Source organism: Thunnus albacares, chromosome 10 (assembly GCF_914725855.1).
Source record: "Thunnus albacares chromosome 10, fThuAlb1.1, whole genome shotgun sequence".
Lineage (NCBI taxonomy): Eukaryota > Metazoa > Chordata > Actinopteri > Scombriformes > Scombridae > Thunnus > Thunnus albacares.
The window spans coordinates 27,494,202-27,514,284 of NC_058115.1; the positions used below are offsets into that span (position 1 = coordinate 27,494,202).

The window sequence follows — 20,083 nt, forward strand, 5'->3', positions numbered from 1 at the left end:
ATGCTGCACATTTTGTAATATGTTGGTCATATTGTTTTTGTAATACATCATTTATATGCTGCCTCAGGAGAACAGCATCAATAAAATAAACCCCTCCAATTTTAAAGCCACTTCAGTACCTGAGTTTGAACCCTTTTGCAATCTTATTCTGTGCATTCATATGCACCGCATTTTAATCACATAGATAGAAGGTTTATATAGGGCCAGGTATGTCATGTTATACAAAAATTCAAAGTTGAAATTAAAATTGTTAATATGTATGGGGAAGAAAGGGGCCCTCTGACTTTGTACATTTTTTGCTGGGTGTAAACAAAAGAAGCTACTGCAGCTGCAGTATTGATTCCTGTCCCCACAAACTATAAATATGAACTCAACTGTTCCAGACTGTCCCACATAAAAACAAGATTAGGTCAAACCCTAGTAACCTAATACGACTGATACAGGAAGTGGGGACACTCAGCCGACTGATGAAGTTATACCATTAGTCAGCCAGGGATATATAATAAGAACTGGATACAACATCAGAGGCAGTGCCCTGTCCATTATTGTGAGAGTTGCTCAATGGTGCATGAAGCCAAGAAAGCCACTTCTTTTATCTATTATCCTTTTATTTTTATTTATTTAGCCACTTTTAGATGTGAATAACATTACTATTAATATAACAATAAGTCCACTGACAGACCATAGAGCTGTGTTACTCCAAGTCTCTTTTAGGTCTAACACTATTCTTACATTTAGAGGCTCTTATTGGAAACTTAATAATTCTGTTTTAAAACATGATTTAGTGATTAAGAAAGATAACATGTTTTTGGAACAAGGTTTTCACTGATATATACTTTTTCTAGAAATTGGGAGCTGTTGGGAGTGACAAACTATTTAACAGAGTATTTTATCTGACTCTAGGGAAATTGAAGAAACAAAGGTAATTACCAGAATGACTGCTCTCACTCAAAGAGCAATTTTAGAATTTTATGCCTGAAAATTTATCAGAAAATGACATACAGGATTTAATTTTACAGCAAAATAAATTAAATTAAATATAAAGAATGAAAGCGCAGGGAGTTTTTGTGAGGTCAAGGAGAAAATGGTTGGAGGAAGGGGAGCAAAACACTGCCTATTTCTTTCAATTATAATGGTCTCATAGTAAAACCAATTCCATTCAAAAACCCAATATCAGTGGAGTTATTAATGATTATCCCCATAAGATAGCTAATTACTGTTCCACATTTTATATAAAATTTAGAGTCACGATAAAGTGAGGTAGCAGCTAACCATTTTTTAGGATATCTCACTTCAATTAAGAATGACCAAAAAGATTTTTGTGATAGCCAAGTAACTTCAGATTAAGTCCTGTTCATTCATCACCTAAAATTCAACAAATCTCCAGGGCTTGATGGCTTAACATCTGAATTTTATCACTTTTGCAGAGCAACAAGCCTCCGTCCTCCATGGTGTGTATAGAGAAAACATTGAAAATCAAACTCTCCCTCCAACTTTATCTCAAGGGCTTTTAACCCTAATTCCAAAGCAAAAGATCAGCTTTTCATTGACAACTGGTGGCCAATTTGCCTTCTTATTAATGATTACAAAGTCCTCTGATTTTTGCCAAAAGAATAAAAGCTGTTTTGGAATGAAACCCATGAAACACAAATTGGTTTTATGATACATAGACATATAACATCAGGCTTGTGCTAGACCTTATTGACTATGCTGGTCTTTATTTTGTTTCTAGATTTCTGCAAGGTGTTAGATCGTCGAACACAACTTTATATTTCAGGCCTTGGGGAAATTTGGTTTTGGTCCTTACTTTTGTGCAGCTATTAAAACCATGTATAAGCATGCAAGTTGTTCAATTAAACTATATGCAGGCACCTCTCCTAGATTTCACTTAAATCATGGAGTCAGACTGGGCTGTCCTGTCTCACCATACTTGTTCCTGATTTGTGCTCAATTACTCTCTGACTTCATTAAGCTCAGCCTCTTGAAAGGTATCACAATAGCTGAAAATGAGATACTTATTAGTTAGCTGGCTGACAAAACCACCTTATTCTTAAAGGATGCTTCACAGGTTTCGGTCGCCATTGATGCAATTAAGACATTTTCTAGTGCCTCTGGGCTTTGTTTAAACAGCAGTAAGTGTGAGCTGCTCGGCCTCAAAAATTGTAATGTTCCCTCTTCAAACATTCCTGTGAAAGATTCAGTCACTAACCTTGGTATTGTTATTAACAAAAACAAAACATTGGATGTTCTTTGAATTTCAACCCCATCATAGGAAAGGTACAGAAAAAACAACATTTATGGCTTCAAAGAGATTTATCCCATAGAGGAAGAATTTTGCTAACAAAGGCATATCCTGACTTACTAATGCAGCCTTATCTCTAGATGTGAACAAAAATACCTCTGTGGCCATTGAAGATCTTCATGAACTCCCATGAACATGGTGGCCATGGTGGTCAAGATAAATCAGATTAAACAGTTTCTTATAAACTTGACTTTAATTTGGAATTGTAATTATTTAATTATCTGTTCTCAAAACTTAGCCTAGGTAGGCTATATACATCTATGGTTGCTACCCCTTCAGCTCTGGCAAACCAATCATTGCTGGTTGACAGGAAACGCATCACTACCGTTGCACCAGCACAACAATGTCGCCACAGACACCAGATTTAAAAACTCCAATAAGCTGCGAAATGCAGAGAGATTTACCTGGCGGTGACAGGCTTAATCAGCATTGTGTGAACTCATCTGGCAAGGACTTGAATGTAACGGACTTTCATTTAAATGTTAAAGTCCCACACTCCAGCTTTAACTACGGCTGCATTCCATTTAGGTGAGCCAGTTCCAGGCTCTGATGAGGTGCATGCTCACTCACTGACACGGCAAACTGGCACAGTTAATGGAACGGAGCCATTGTTAGTGTTATTATTGCATTAATAAACACTTGTATCTGCTGACAACTGCATTAATATGTGTTATGAACCATGTATTAAATGTTTGTAAGTGCTTTATATGATAAATAGAGGGACTTAAAAAAGTGTCATAATATACAATTATGAATTATTGAAATGTTTTAACAGTTAGTGTGATACTAGATATTAGATAGTAGAGCTGCAACGATTAGTCAATTAATTAATTAGTCGATCGACCGAAAATGAATCACCATCTATTCTGACTATCGATTAAACGCTTTTAGTCATTCTTTGGGAAAAAAATGTAAAAATTCTCTGATTCCAGCTTCTCAAGAGTGAATATTTAATGGTTTATTTAGTCTTACATGATAGTAAACTGAATATCTTTGGGTTGTGGACTGTTGGTCTGGACAAAAGAAGACATTTAAGGACATTACCTTGTGCTTTGAGAAACAGCGATCGCCATTTTTCGCCATTTTTGGACATTTTACAGCCTAAATGACTAATTAATTTAAAGAATGATCAACAGATTGGTTGAGAATGAAAATATTCATTAGTTGCAGCCCTACTCTTAAAGGACAGGTTCACAATTTTTCAAGTCTGTCTTAAAACAACAGTCAGTTATGAATATTGAAACATGTTTTTTCTTGCCGTAATCATTCCTCCTGTTCATACTGACCACTAGATTCCTTCATAATCCAGCTAATATGAAGATTCAGTCAAATCAAGTAGATATCTTTCAACGTTACAGTTTTTTTTAGTGCCAAAGTCCCTTGTTTTGTGACTGTACTTTCACTCCAGCTCAACAGGGAAACACTGTCTGATGAAACACTAAGAGGAAATTTGATGCTAAAAAGACTGTAAATGTGGCAGATATCCACTTGATGTGACTAACTCAGACTGCTAAAGCTTCATATAAGCTTCAGATAAAAATTTAAACGCAATTTTGCACAACTTACATCTAACATGCATTTGAAAGGGATCTTTTAATAGCCGGTATGAACAGGAGGAATGATTACAGCAATGAAAACCTCTTTCAGTGTTCATCTGGGCTCCTAACTATTGTTTTAAGACAGACTTGAAAAACTGTGAGCCCAATCTTTAACATAGTAAAGAAAAACAATGAAGCCAAATACACTTTAACATTGAGACCACTTAATTTCGGTATGTCCGACCGTCAGTGAAAGCACCATTAGTTCCGCCAACTTGTTGCCCCACTACAGAAACGCCTCCTTCTCCTTCTCCTCCTCCTCCTCGCGCCTGTCTGTATTTCAGCTGTCGCTCGGCCTCAGCTCGGTCACTGCTCACTGCCGATCAGAGCGTAAACATGGCTGCTAACCGGGTGATCGTGTATGGCGGAAGAGGCGCTCTGGGCTCAAAGTGCGTTCAACATTTCAAATCCAAAGGATGGGTGAGTGCAGAGAACACATTGCTAACAGGCTGCAGTGCTAAACCGTGAAGATGTTTAGCTCCGATGGTAAGCTGACTACATCTCTTATTTCTCTCTCTCTCTCTCTCTCTCTGAAATAAACAGTGGGTCGCTAACATCGACATGGCTGCAAATGAGGAGGCAAATGAAAACGTGATTGTCAAGTTGACTGAATCTTTCCCCGAGCAGGCAGGACAGGTGAGCTGCACCGGGACTCACATGTTTGATGTTCCTGTCTGATAAATGTCAAACTGAAGAGCCAGCAAGCCGCAGTAAAGCTGTTGTTTTGGTATATATGTATATATATATGATATATAATATACTCATGCAGAGGTAAGCGCATATATATGATTTGTAAATTGTAATTTAATGAGGTAACACAGCTTTGCTAGAAAATGTTTAGGCTTCATGCGGCGTTCAAGTCACAATTAGAAAAGAAGGGAAAAGTAAAGGCGGTTTGCCCCAAGCTGAGCTGATAGTAGAGCTGCAACGATTCGTGGGTTAATCAATGGAAAATGAATAGGCAACGATTCTGATTGTAGATTAATCAGTTTGGTCCTTTTTTACGTAAAAATGCCAAAATTTGATGGTTTCAGGTTCTCAAATTTTCTCATGTTAAAGATATCGTGCAGGACTGTTGTTCAGACAAATTAAGTTTGATAGGAATAATAATAATAGGCTTAATTAGTAAATAATAAGCACTTAAACAGCAGACACGTCTACAAAGTGCTTCACATACATAAAAACATAAAATACACAGTGCAATTACAAAGTGGAAAAAATTCAATCCAATCAAGACGTAGAAGACAATGAATACAAATCTTAATAATTAAATGAATAAAACATAACATGACAAACAAAACACTAATGAAAAGCCATTTTAAAAAATAGTGAATTTGATGGTGTCACCGTGGACTCCAGGAAATTGATGTTTTATATACACCAAAACAATTAAATGGAAAAATAATCGCAAGATTAATCAACAGTATATATAGTAATTGTTAGCTGCAGCCCTCTGCAACATTGGTAGTTTGGCTGCCTTTTTCATGGCATGCATCCACATTTTGTAATGTGTAAGTTGGACCAATTTTAGCCTTCAAACCCCCACGTTTAGATGAATTATATCATCCATGAGCCTTTCATTTTCTATTTTGCTTAACCAGTTCAAGCTGGATGAAAGACACGGTACAGGCAGGGACGAGTCAAATAAAAATGTAAAATATAACAGTTAATATAGTTGTTATATCTTTTTTTAGATACAGGATAATAGATTTTTTAAGTGCTTTGCATGAACTTCTGTATGTTTTTATTTCTGTCGCATTCCTCATGTATGCACAGTTATCTTTTTAATTCATCCAATCATAGGAGCATACTGTGATTGTTACTAACTAACTAACAAATGACTGTATGTGTTACTTGAATGCTACTGTGAATACTTTGTCCAAACATCCAACATTTTTTGTGTTGACCTGAACGCAGCATAGAACTGCCCTAGCTTTTGGTCGTGTCGAGATGGTATCCCTAGATTTGCGAAACTCTCACACATGTGCACTTGATTCAGCATCTGCATTCGTATTAGGAGAATGATGTGACAGCGCTGTGGCTGAGGTCTGGTTAGGTTTAGTCGCAAAAACCACTTGGTTAGGGTTGGGGAAAGATCATGGTTTTGGTTATGATCACTTGAAATGTGGCGTGGGTTAAAGTTACTACTTTAAAAGTTAGGAAACTTTCGTTTTTATGGTAACAGTAAACACCATGACAACTGTAGCGACACTCGCAGTTGGAAGCAAACAGCGATGTCCTGCAGCAAAATCCACTAAGTCCACTTTTTTTCAAATTAGTCACAAATCTCGTGAGAGTTACGCAAATCTAGGCTTACTGTCTAGACACGACCCTCGCTGCTGCGTGAGCTGAAACTGTAATCGCCATTTAAACGCCTTTCATCTCCTGTGTGTGTGCCCTTTGGCATTAATGAAAAGGCGTCAGTACTTATCTCTCATTTTGTGCAGGTGACGGCAGATGTGGCCCGGTTGCTAGGGGAACAGAAAGTGGACGCCATCTTGTGTGTGGCAGGAGGATGGGCAGGAGGAAACTGTAGTTCCAAAGGTCAGAGTTCATACTTTGTGTTTGCTCAACATTAATCAACAGCCAGTTTTCTCCCTGCTTGCTTAAATTTGAAACAAACCAAAATAATTCAGATAATTTCGAGTATTATTTTTGAATTTCTGTATTTTATGTTGCACGAGTTCTTAGAAAAACAATCAAAAAGGCAATTAAGATGACTTTGAAGTTTTCTGTTTAACCCTGTGACACAATAGCTTTTATATCTGGTTCTAAGAGGATTGCCCTTTCTTATCCTGCCAGTTTTTTTTGCATTTATCTACAGCCAGCATGAAAAACTGCAACTGGCGGTAAAGGAAACAAGCTGTTCTCTGAATAATAAGGACAAGACTTGATATCCACTGTGCCGCTAATTAGCATTTGAGGGATGTTATTCCCAAATCCTGCCTTATCACACATGTTGTTCCTGGCTGTAGGGACTTTTAAAAGGTCAACACATAATAATCTGGTGCATCTATTGAACATACAACAAAAATTGTTCTTTATAAACACATGTCTTCCAGATTTATACAAAAACACAGATCTGATGTGGAAGCAAAGTGTGTGGACCTCCACTATTTCCAGCCACCTCGCCGCTCTGCACCTAAAAGCAGGCGGACTGTTGACTTTGTCTGGAGCCAAAGCAGCCCTGTCAGGCACCGGAGGTAAGGCACACATTTGTGTTTACTGTTCTCATCATGATAATCTGGTTAGGCCGCGTGTCACGTCAGGGTAACAGGCAGACTTTGACATATCGGAGACTACATTGCGCATACGTCTTTGTTGTCCAACTTGCCAATTTGAATTATGTTGGTAATAGAAATCACCGTGGGGCTTTGACAAGTGGATTGACACACTGATCAGAGCCGTGGGGAATCTCACACAGTGAACAATAGCGAGAGGAAAAGGTGTCGATAAAATGGATCCAAGAAACAAAACAAGAGAAAAAAAAGATGGAATAGCCTAAGAGCTCCGTGGCAGCAGTGTGGTTCAGTGGTTAGAGAGTCTGCTTCAGACGAAAAGTCAATGGTTTGGTTTGCCTGTTTGTCCATCAGCAGCGCTGTGCTCCGACAGTGTCCTTGATCAGTTGACTCTACCCTGACCTGCTCACTTATTATAAGATATCCTGAACAAGGCAAATATTTAAAATGTAACTAACTGGTGTTCATCAAAGAAGCTAAAGATGACAAAAGCAAAAGATGCCAAATGAATCAAATGCAACAAAAATTGGTTGAATAAATGTATTTATTATTACTAATATTAGTATCTTCTATCAAATAACAAATCAGGATGTTCCCTAAACAAATGTTCATTCCTTTGAAATGCATGATAATAAAAATATAATACGTTAAAATAAATTATCCTTTTTTTTCAGATTTTGTTTTGTGACACATTCTTCTAGTACTTTTCACTTAAACAGTAAACAGAAGTATCACTATAATATACTTTTATTCACAATATACAGTATCTAGTGTGTGTGTGTATAGTAATATAGCTAAAAACTGCATAAGTGCACAGTTCAGATGATCGGTATTGAATAATATGTTGGATTATTGTTTAGCTCCAGAATAAAATGAGAAACATTGTACTTTTAATGTGCAGGATTTTATTCTTACTATCAGTGACTGTTGTTACCATGTAGAGCTGAGACGGAATTGATTGACAGCAACCGTCAGCCTTGTCTTAAAGTGTCTTTTGTCCCAACCAACGGTTCACCACCCAAAGGTAACCCAGAGATCACGGAGGATTCTAGAAACCAGAAAATATTCATATTTAACCTGAGATTTTTTGCATTTATTATTCATATTTATTTATGTTTTTAAAAAAATGACTCAAAACGATGAATCAATTAACATAATAGTCAATCTACTAATCATTGCAGCTCTTGTGACAGGAATTTTTCATTATTTTATGACGCTTTATACACTAAACAGTTAATCAGTTAATCAAATAAATATTCAATAGATCAATCCATATCATTGTTAGTTGCAGCCAAAGTATCATGTGACAGCAGCCTAACTCATGTTGGCCTCCGTGGCACCCAGAAAGGATTTGGCGTGATGCCATGTGATGTCCAGCTCTGCCTGTATCTGAGCTAACCATGTGATGGGCTGAGATCCAACCCCACAGCAAACAAAGCCCTGGCTCAGCACAGGGCCGACAAGCTCATTGGCTGCTGGCTTAGGAAGAGAATGACTCAGCAGTTGCGGCAGCACACATTATGCACATGGACAGTGTGTGTTAACGCTCACCTAATATCTATTGTTCTCTTTTGACTAAGCTTGTATTTATGTAGGATGCTGCTCCTGTGAAGGACCAACTCCTTTTTGGAATTGTAAATTAAACGTTAAAGAACTGTGAAAGTTATCGTCTTGTTTTCCAAAAATCCAATTTCTGTGAGTTCTAATTAAATGTTAGGCTATATTAAGAGCCAGATGGTAGGAAATATAACAAACAGTGTTGAGAGGTGCTCATGCTCATCCTTTTCTTCTGTGTGCTTTGATCAAACAAAGTGAGTGAAAAGTTAATAAGCATCCGCCAAATCCAGATCATCTGTGCAATGGAAACAGGAAAGCAGATTAGGATGACTAATTGTATTGGCTTCGACTGTTGTTGTTAATAAAAGTTTTATGAATGAATACCCAGTTAAATGTTGGAAACGATAAGCAGATGTGTAAGATAATTAATCAAACTCGTTTTCTTTTTTTTTTCTTTCTGTTTTGGGATTGACCGAATGTTCCTGAACAAAAACAAGTTCCCTCATCTAAATGTTTTAGTGTTGCGTTCGATGGTGTCCACCAGAATTGTAATCCAACTTTACTAGAAATTCCAGAGCAAACTTGAAAGGTGATAGACTAAGAAAGGGTTGGCAAACCACGTGAATGCCTTTTTTTTTAAATAATCTTAACCTCCAACATCGGATTTGAAACAGAGGTTGAACCCCAGAGGTGGAGGAGGAGGGGACTCCATGTGACTTGTATTTTGTTTCATAATCCCCAATCTGATTATCCTCCAAAGATGACAATTTGAAGATGCAAAATATAGCTTTCAGTGTTTGGATGCACAGAAAACCAGCCCACAGCCTCAGTCCAGTCCTCATTTTAACACACAGTAGATGCGGATTAGCCTGTGAAAAGTCAATAGTGCAAGATTTTAATCTGAATAGAAGTGGATATGAAGTGATGGAGTGACAATCTGGGACTCTATAAGTCTTTTGTTTAGGCTCGCCAAATGTAGCTTCTCATGATCCAGTGTCCAATTGCATCTTTTTCCCTGGAGCTGGTTGCATCACAAGTTAGTAAATTCTAAGTTAACATAGTTTTAATGTAAGTGTTTTTAAGTAGAGATTTATGCATCACTAAAATAAGAAGTGTTGAGCCACACGAAAGTTATTCCATAGAGATGAGTTGTTACTAAGTATTTACAGATACTGACTAACTTGTGTAACTGCTACGTAGCTGACTGAACCAACTGTAAACTGACAAATGACCCGTTTAGAGTGAGCTTTTAGAATTTAAAAGGTAATAGGAAATGGTTGACACATCTGACACAGCACCTCATCAAAATTATGTAAACTGGGAAGATTTTAAATTACATATCACAAAAATAACATAGCATACTGCAAATTAGAGAATGTAATGCCAGTGACATTAGACTAAATGACCAAATAATGTGATTATCATAATCAGTATTTTCCAGCCATGAGCACACCGTCAGTAGAGTCAGTCAGTCTGATTGGACGAGATGCATGCAATGCATTCTGGTTGTTGTAGGATTCCCCCTTAAGAGCGATATGGGGAATGACCAGCTAGTCTCCTCTAGTCATAGGGCACACATTTCCAGCATAATTGCACAATTCTACTTGATAAGTGACCTAGTTTTAAGAAATCCTCATATTCATAGCAAAGATTTTTTCCTTTAGGCTTGTATGTAGCATTGACACGCAGACTATAGTCTGCATTATTTCAGCTAATTATGACTTAATAAGCACAGACAAGACTACTTCATTTTCTGCAAGCTTTTGCACTAAGTGAGTACAACCTTAATTAGTCTGAGCTTCCCCTCGTCACATTTATATGTTGGACTTAAGCTGTCGCTCCTAAAAGGCGTACAGTGACAGCAGAGTGGGTTTCAAGGACAAACTGAATAATTAGGAGATTTAATTGTTGATGGACGCAGGGAATGAACGTGTGGCCTGTCAGGTACAGGATGTCTAAACCTGCAGGCTAACCTGGAGGGTATATAATGTACAGTTGCATATATGCAACAAATCAATGCAGTGTTGATTTCAGTGTTCTTAGACTACTGCATGACTGGTATCCCTAACCCTGGTATCCCTTAGATTTAGTCTCCATTTTGCTCTTGGAGAAAAACAAAAGCTTTGAAGAAAAGTCGTGTCACTACCCCTTGTTCCCATTGGTCAGTTCTTTGTAAGGTATCTCAGCAAGCCTGTCATAAGATTGGTTGAGGGGGGTGGAGCAGATGCTTAGCATTCTTTGGAAAGCCAATTTAGAGGGGGGACTTACTGAATCCAGATGCTGAAGCTACAAAACATCGCTCCAAGTTATCCAAGGCTGGTTTAATGTGAAAACAACACACTAAGTAGAGGGAAGAGAACAAGCAGTAACAGATGTGTTGCATGTAGTCAGTGAATCTATGTGATTTTGTTTATGCATTTACTTTTGTAGAGCTGTAACAGAAAATTAATCTGCAACTATTTTTCTAAATCAAATAATCCTTTCACTAATTTTTTAAGCAAAAATGCAAAATTTAGCTGATTCGAGGATGTCAAATTTGATGATTTAATGCTTTTCTTTGTCATACATGATGGTTTTGGACTGTCAGTCGGACAAAACATTTGAAGACATCACATTGGGCTGAGGGGCAACTATAACTGATATTTTTCACTATATTCTGACATTTTATAGACAAAACGACTAACCATTCAGATCAATCATTAGATTCATTGATAATGAAATAATCGTTAGTCGCAACCCTATATCACAGTGTGAAGAACTGGGTTGCATTTTACCTGGTTGCTACTTCAGTTTTAAGTCTCAAGATGTTCCTTCCATAGATTTACTGATGTCTTTCCACTTGACCTCTCTCTGCTAAATCAGTGTCATCCACTCTTGCACAAGGTGTGTTTTGCATTTGATGTGGTTTGTGGTCTAACCTTTGCAAACTGAATGTTTTCCAAGACACTAAAAAGAATACTCTCTCTGTAACCCCCAGGCATGGTAGGGTATGGCATGGCCAAAGCTGCTGTCCACCAGCTGTGTCAGAGTCTAGCAGCAAAGAACAGTGGGATGCCATCAGGAGCTGCTGCTGTGGCTATACTACCGTAAGTACTGCATTGAAATGCTGTGTACACATTTGGTCATAACGCACATTTAGTCCTGACGTTGGTGAATTGTATACAGCGCTCCAATGGCTCACCTAAACCATGGTGTGTGACAGGTAGGACAATGGAGAGCTCTAAAGGATAGTCAACCAAAAACCTATATTTTGAGTTTCAAATTCATACCTCCTGTAGGCTCAAAAGTGGATCTTTAAAAGTAACAGCTTTGTCTAACAGATGGCCACTGTAGTCTTCTTGGCTTCACAGCAGTTACAATGGATTCTAATGGCAAACCATTGCCACAGGAAAAAACGTCCATGAAAATGTCTCAAACCACATCTGCAGTATAATTAACTTGCTGACGATCCATATGATTATTTAATCCTCAGAAGACAGATTTTCAGTGAAGAAGTTCCTTTTTAAAGGTCAAGAGAATTCCTCACACAGAAATAAACACTTTGCACAAACCGATGTCTGACTAATTTTGCCTTTTGGTTGGTAAGGCAGTCTACTCCGTCTCCGTCTCAAAGTGGCTGTTCATCTTTAAATTCTGCTTGCTTCTGCTTCTTTAGACCATGGAAGGAAAACATATGAAATAGTTTATTTCTCTGGCAGTTTAGATGAAAAAAATCGGTCCTTTAAGGGCCAGTGTGTAGAATTTAATTCCACACCTTCAGTTTGTATTGCAGGCTTTTTGTTAGAAAGAGGTCTCAAGTTGAGTTAACCCTGATTACATCATTTGGTTTTCGGGTTTTTTTTTTCAAACTTTTAAAAGCTCCCTCTAGAGCTACAGAAGACATTATACAACTGTTTTCACAGGCTGTTTTAGGACTCCTCTTGATGAGTCAACTTAACTTCATGTGTAAAATCACTGGAGTGCCCTTTTTATGCAAAAAGCAACAAAAGAAAACTAGTACATGACCTTGAACTTCCATAGCCGCTAGTAAACTGCACACAACACACTCATGTTTACTGACCCAGATGGTCCATGATGCTTCATAACAAACAGATGAGAGTGATATATTTTAATTCCCTTGCATGATTGTTAGATGTTGTATTTTCGCTCTGAAGTTTTATTACTTATTGCTGGTACGAAACAGATTTGTATCAACAATAAGTCATATCCACATCCAGCATCTGAATTTGCAAAACAGGACACATGATCAGTGTCTTTGTTAGTGTGGAGGGGATTCTCTTTTCTGTTACAGCCTCATATTGTGCTTTAGGTTAAAAGAGAAGTTGTGTATATTCAACATAAAGATCTTGCACATAGCAGCTTTAAATTCAGCCAACATTGCAAGCCGCCAGTAAAACGAGTGAAGATGAAAGCTATTGTGCTGTAAAATTAGCTGTGCCACATACTCCTTTATGTTAGATGGATAAGAATGTAGGTGAAGATAAGCCGCAGGAGAAAAGGAAAAAAAGATGAATAAGGCTGCCAATTTTACCCAGTAAATCTCTCGTCATGCACATGATCTGTTTTAAATGAATGACGCACACAATAGCCTTTGCATCACCGCCTCCTCTGTGCACATATTGAATTTAAAACCAGTGTTTTTTGCATTGTCATCGTGAGAAGCTAGAAATGCATTTTCAGGGGTGTATCCGGCTCCTGCACCCTCTTTGGTTGCATTTTCCACCAACAAGAGGCTGGACTGAGTCTGCCTCTCCAGCATGCTGTCACATCTGTTTAGCATTAGCCTCATGACTTGCATTTCTGCTTTAGTCTGCATGCCCCAACCCCCCTAGTCCTGCTGTACTAACATATAGCGACACTATATAATATATGTGAAAGTCACAGTATACACTGTTTTCCTGCAAAACCCAGGTTATAGTTGAATGACAGCTTCTTTTAATTGAAATGTTTCAAAACTATTGACTTTTCCTCAGCTAGCTAAAATCAACAAAGAAATAAGGATTTATATTTATGCACACTCTTCCGTCTATATGAGAATTTTTTTCATGCTTTTAAATATATGTATAGGACTTGTACACCATGATGATTCCCTCCTAAAATACTACAGTACAATGAGCAGCTAGGTCAGGATATTTTATTGTTTAAAGGCAAATTACACTGGGACAATGCATGTTAATATTATTTGCTTGTAACAAAGGTGATATGAACAACATGCTGTGTTGAATTGCTAAGTGATATTTCAAGTCATGAATATGATAATAAAATGGAAACACGATGCAAATGACTTGAACTTTTTTCTTTTAAAAAGAAAAAAATCCACACAACCCCTGTAGGCAGCGCTTTGTTTGTGTGGAGATAATTCAGACTGCCAGCTCTGCTCTCTCTCCATTGTCCAGACGCTGCTACTCACCCTGATTGTCATCTGGTTTAATTTGGCAGGGTTACCTTGGATACGCCAATGAACAGGAAGTTCATGCCTGACGCAGATTTCAGTTCCTGGACGTCACTGGAGTTCATTGCAGAGTGAGTGCCGGAGCGAATAATAGTGCCTTTTCTATATTACTTAGTGGCTGTTTGAAGAATTTTTCTAAAAAATTATGAGGGAACAAAAATGTGTTTTCATTAAACAGACCACAAAATGACAGATTTGTCTCTTCTGCCTTTGCATCCAAAAATCTACCACCCAGGACATTTGCATCATCAATCTGTGATGTCTAGTGTTGTAACTTACCTTTTTTTTGTATTCTCATTTACGCTTAACCCGTCAGATCTCCTTTATTTTAAAAAATGCTTTCAACACTTACCTTTTACTCTCAATGAAAGATGGTTGTCTGGAATATACACCCAGATAGCATACGGAAGTGGGCCACTTCAGGCAATGATGTGCTGGCCTTCTTCTGGCCCTGACAAAATGGATGTGAGCCTGAAGCGGCCTAGATGTAAAATAACAAATAATGTCCGAATATTCCAAAACAAATGTGGGCCATTTTGGGCAAAGATGCGGTGCTCTCGGCGATGTGTAATCTGGATGTGACCCTAAAGTCGCCCATGTGATACATAGTGAATATGGTGCAAATATCACAAAACAAATGTGGGCCACCTTTGGCAAAGATCTGGCACAGTCAACAATGGTTAATGTGGGTGTAAACCAAAAGTGGCCCACATATGGTGCAGCGAATGTGGCCCGGTCATCTTAAAACATACCTAGGCCAGTTCTGACAAAGATACTGCACAGTAAGCACTGGCTTGACTTGATGTGAACCTAAAGTGGTCGACATATGATATGGCAAATATGGCCTAAATACTATACAACAAATTGGCCCACTTTTGGCAATTGTATGGCACAGTTAGCACTGGCTGTCATGGTGTGAGCCTAATGTGGCCCACATTTGAAATAGTAAATATGGCCCATATATTGCTTAACATTATGGGGCTACTTTAGGTAAAGATGTGGCACAATTGATACTGGCTTATCTGAATGTGAGCCTGAAGTGGCCCCGCATATGACGCAGCAAATGTGGCCTGTTTATCTTAAAACATATCTGGGCCAGTTCTGGCAAATATACAACATAGTAAGCACTGGCTAATCAGGGTGTAAGCCTAGAATGGCCTGTATTTCAAATGGTGAATATGGCCCAAATATGGTTGAACAGTATTGGGCCACTATAGGTAAAGATGCAGCACAATTAGTACTGGCTAATCTGGGAGTGAGCCTGAGGTGGCCAACATATGATGCAGCCAATGTGGCCTGGTCATCTTAAAACATATCTGGGCCAGTTTGGGCCAAGATTCGGCACACTCAGAACTGGCTAATCTGGATGTGATATGATATGATACGATATGAGATATGATTTACTGTGGTTCCAAATGAATCATGAAATTTTAGAGGTGAAGGTGCATACACACCGATAATGTTTACAACTGTTAAGGTAAGATTCTCTGGAAATGCTCCCAGAAGATTATTTTTCTACAGCAAAGTGTGCCCTGGCCTCCTCCTCTTATAAACATGGAGTTTATAAGCAATTGCCTTGTTTGGTGCAATTAGGGTTGAGCCCCACACATACCCAATTGAACTCATTAACTGATAGCACCTTGTTGAGGGCTGCACAGTTTAAGGCAGCTGTCTTTCCAGTGACACACAAATGCTTTATCCACAGGCCCTGGAATTAGCAAACCATGTTGACTGTGGTGACTGCGAAAACAATGTTGCTAGGCCTGTTGCTGGCAAACAGGAGTGCATTGCCAAAATGCCAAAATTCCATGCAGGATGTGGGCCATATGAACATTAGGATTATTTGGTTCGTTCTTGGTTGACATGCAGTAATGCTATGGTTTGCTTGTGGCCCTGAACTGGCAAACAGGAGCGGACCGCCCAAGTGTTATCATTCCACGCGGTATGTGGGCCCGATCAGGGCCAGAATAAAAATGAACTGTGGTCCAGATGTAGGCCAGATTTGGTTTATTTGTTTAGTTTTTGGTTTACATGTGGCATTGCTATGGTTTGCTTGTGGCCCGGATCTGGCAAACAGGAACAGACCGTCCAAGTGCCATCATTCCATGCGGTATGTGGGCAATGTCGGGTGTCGGCCGGATATGGGCTACAGCAGTTTTGCTATCTGGGCAGTAAGTGGTGTGAGAGTGTAGTAATTTACATGTCTCTGATCACAGCCATGTCCCTTATTGACACTGAAACATGTCTTCATGTGTCTGATGAGAAGAGAATTTCTCTTTGATTGTTCGGTGTCGCAGCAAAACGGTCTCGCTCTTTGATTCTGACGGACTGACACCCCATAGATGCTTTAGATCACAGAGTCATTTTCAGTTATCAAACTTGATTAAAGCTGCTGGAAGTAGCTGACAAAACATTTAGCCAGTTGTGCAACAAGAATATAAGAACACAGTGACAAATAACAAATCAGCCTGTAATACAAAGTACATTGCTGATAACCTGCTGCAAGCCTGCATATGTTGTATCAAAGATTCAGTCAAACTCTGTAGTATTTACAGTTTACATGACAGTTTAATTACATTGCACTTAACAGTTTGCTTGATACAAAATATTGTAATAGTGTTGTTTGACATGTCAGTGAACTACAAAGACTAATTAAGCAGTGTTATTACATTTTCTTAACGAAGATGTACAGTATAAAAATGAATAAGACAAGTAAATGGTCCTACTCAATTCATGAAATTTTTTGAAACAGGTTGATGAAAATTGCGAATTTGAATAACAGGTTGAATTAATTAGACTGGAAATATAAACTCAGCCATTTCTAAGAGTACACTAGGAACTTGCCTTGCCTTTGAGAGAGCTCCACATCAGTATAAATGCTGGCTGCATTTAGACAGAAGTTTGTGTTGATTACCACAGTGTTTACACTCTGTGTAGGGCTGGAGAGATTAGATGGGATTTGATCCAGTTTGATAATCCCCGAGGAAACAGATGAGGGTCTGAGGACAGAGATAGAAACTATCTGGATGGTGGAAAATTAAAAGAGGTGCCAATCCGCTGTCCCTTTTATCATTGTCCCTCTCCCTTACATCTACTTACCTATCTGGCTTTCTAAATGACAAATGTCAGTCATGAAACCTAAAACCTGATCCTCCAGTACATATCATCATTACTTTTCAAAAAAATAGGTTTTGAAGTTTATTATTCAAGGCAAGGCAAACTTATTTATGTAGCACATTCAAAAGATATGAAGTATCCCCTCTCTACATGTGTCATCACTCGACAGTTAAAGACTACAAAGTTAAATCCTTTATGAGATGGGATTCTAGTTCTAGTTAAGGCTGAGTATAGTATGAAATTCTTAGTTTTGATTTGATATCTGTCTAACACTAGAAGCTGTACAGGAACTTTGCTTAAACGAATAAAATACTGTCTAAAAGTTGCAAAATTGTGATTGAAGTGGACTAATATCTGATAAAGAATAAGTAAACAAGACTGTATCTGACCCAGAATTTGATGCCAGCTTTGGGTAGTTTTCAGTTTTTGATACTTGATGCTATGGGTGGACACTTTTTATTTGGTACCAGGTACTACTGAGGTTCAACAACCAGTTCTAGTGTTAGTCTCGGTAAATTGTACATCCTCATTTTTACCATGCGCACTTGTTTCTGATTTGTAGGCAGATTTCTGTTATTTGTACACCTGAAACATGGTCCCAATCAACATTTTAACCACTTTTCTATATAAGTTTGCAGGGTGTATTCAGCTGCAGGTAACTATAGCAACAATCTAGCCGTTATGCCTCGTTACCAATTATCACTCTCACTGGTGAAAGTAGCTTGGGTTTAACTGACCAAAATCCATGCTTATTTAAACACAGACTGCCATTTTATAGAACTGCAATCCCAAATAAATCCTACATTAATAATTCAGCATACATACTGTAGGTGCTAATTAAAAATGGGTATATAAAAGCAGCTACTGTGCATTTTATTGATTTTAAGTCCACAGGCAATTGAGATTTTACACTTAATGTTTATTAATGCACAGAAAAAACGTTACCATATAAATTAGAACTAGGACAGTGTTCAAAATTAAAATATATTCTCTTTCTTAAGATTATTTTTCGGGCAGTTTGCCTTTTATGCGAAAGTGACAGTTGAGATACAGGCAGGAAACACCGGAGAGAAAGGGGGGGTTTGACTTTCATCAAACGTCCCAGGCTGGAATTGAATCGGGGATGTTGCAGGTTTTTTTTGCAAGTTGACAGCCGCAATATATTTACAAATACTACTTCTGTTTCTTCATGTTGCTGCAGGATGTTCTTCAACTGGTCCACTGGGGTGAACCGGCCGGCTTCAGGAAACCTGATGCAGCTGCTGACCTCTGGAGGCGAAACCCAGGTTGTAGCTGCACAGTAGAGGACAGAGTGGAGCTGTGGAGACAGTGATGGGGGGTTGGGGAGGAGAGAGGAAGAGATAAAGATGGATTGAAGCAGAGGGAGAGATGAGGAGAGAGGGGAGGATATGGGGCAGGAGAGTTGGTGAGATGGGGGGAGTGATGAAGAGGGTTGCAGGGTATAGAGGTGAAGAAGAGAGATGGTGATAGAGAGGAACTGAATGAAATAGGGAGGTGGAGAGATGACGGCTAGATGGGTTTGTTCTGGTGGGGTGAAGAGAAGGGGGGGCTCTCAGTGCAAATGCAGGCTCACAGCGCCATCTAGCTGTAGGTCACTGCAATTATCCCACTGTTGCAGTCAATCAGACCGTGTTAAATCTGCAGAAATGGAAATACACCATTGGCCAGTTTGGGGTTCACAGACTGAAGGGTGCTCTCCGACAATTTTGAGAATTTCTTCAAAGTATTCAGACTTTATTTAAAAGTGAAGTGAAATTGTGCTAAATGAAAAACATTTCATATCAAAATGTGTATTTAGATCTTATTCGGTCCGGCCTGTGTGCTAGCAGCCACTGATTAAGATCCATATATAATTTGTGATATGATACTATAGTAATTCTGTCAAAGCAGTGTTATTACAATCATTAGAATGTGGAAAACTGAAGAAAAAGAATGATCCATGTCCTCAATCTACTTATAAGGACCCTTCTCTCTCCAAAATGCTTACTAGGAACTTCATACCTACAATACATACAGTCATATTGTACCTAGAGATATTCAACACAAGACAATGTCATTCCTCCGTGACGTCTGTAGACCTCTTTAGTTTGTACTGTTTGTAGTCCTTGAAGGTCCTCTGCCACTGCGGAACCTCAAAGTTGAAGAAAGCCGCTGTCTTCTCGCATACGGACAATACGCTTTGGAGTGGAGTGGCCTTATTTTATGTTGGTGACTATCAAGTCCAAGTGTCCTTGGTGTCCTAGGTATGAAAAAGGTGCTCTGTCCTGTTGTGAGTTTTCTAAGTCATGTATTGTAACTGTGTCAAATTCACAATAAAATAAATCAAAATAAAGGAACTATGTGAAGTTCAAAGTTCTTTTCTATTTTGCCTTGTAAACAGTAGTTAACAAAACAATTTCACCTCAAGGTCCATTTAGTAGCTTGTTTTGAAGCTTTCAATTATATTTCCCAAGAGCTCTGTGTTTGCAATTTGCATGCACTCAGAAATTCCAACAGTGGAACAAGTAGTGTCCATGCCATGTACACTACTTTCTGCTTACAATCCCAAAATACTGTGTGTTGCATTGAATAAAAAATGACAGTCATGACACTACACCTGTCCGTGATGACACAAGATGAAGATTATCCATTCTGTAAATGTCCAAAACCTAAACTTACTGTTAAATATAGAGATAGCTACTAAGTAATGTCGGAACCAGTCGGCTATCTATCTGAAGACGATATAGCCTCTGGGAGCAAAAGCCAATATTTTGGGAATTCTGGTGTAGCAAACAGATAAATGGATAACAGATATCCG

The 20,083-nt window shown here is 38.5% G+C and overlaps 1 protein-coding gene across 1 annotated transcript; it reads left to right on the top strand.

The window, feature by feature from the left end:
- The first annotated feature begins 4,144 nt into the window (after nt 1-4,144).
- On the top strand, nt 4,145-19,618 carry qdpra (quinoid dihydropteridine reductase a). The gene is made up of 7 exons (XM_044364249.1): nt 4,145-4,320; nt 4,444-4,536; nt 6,348-6,444; nt 6,963-7,103; nt 11,674-11,782; nt 14,136-14,219; nt 18,467-19,618. Exons 1-7 carry the CDS (start codon nt 4,237-4,239, stop codon nt 18,567-18,569), a joined length of 711 nt encoding a protein of 236 aa, XP_044220184.1. The 5' UTR covers nt 4,145-4,236; the 3' UTR covers nt 18,570-19,618.
- Nucleotides 19,619-20,083: the final 465 nt, after the last annotated feature.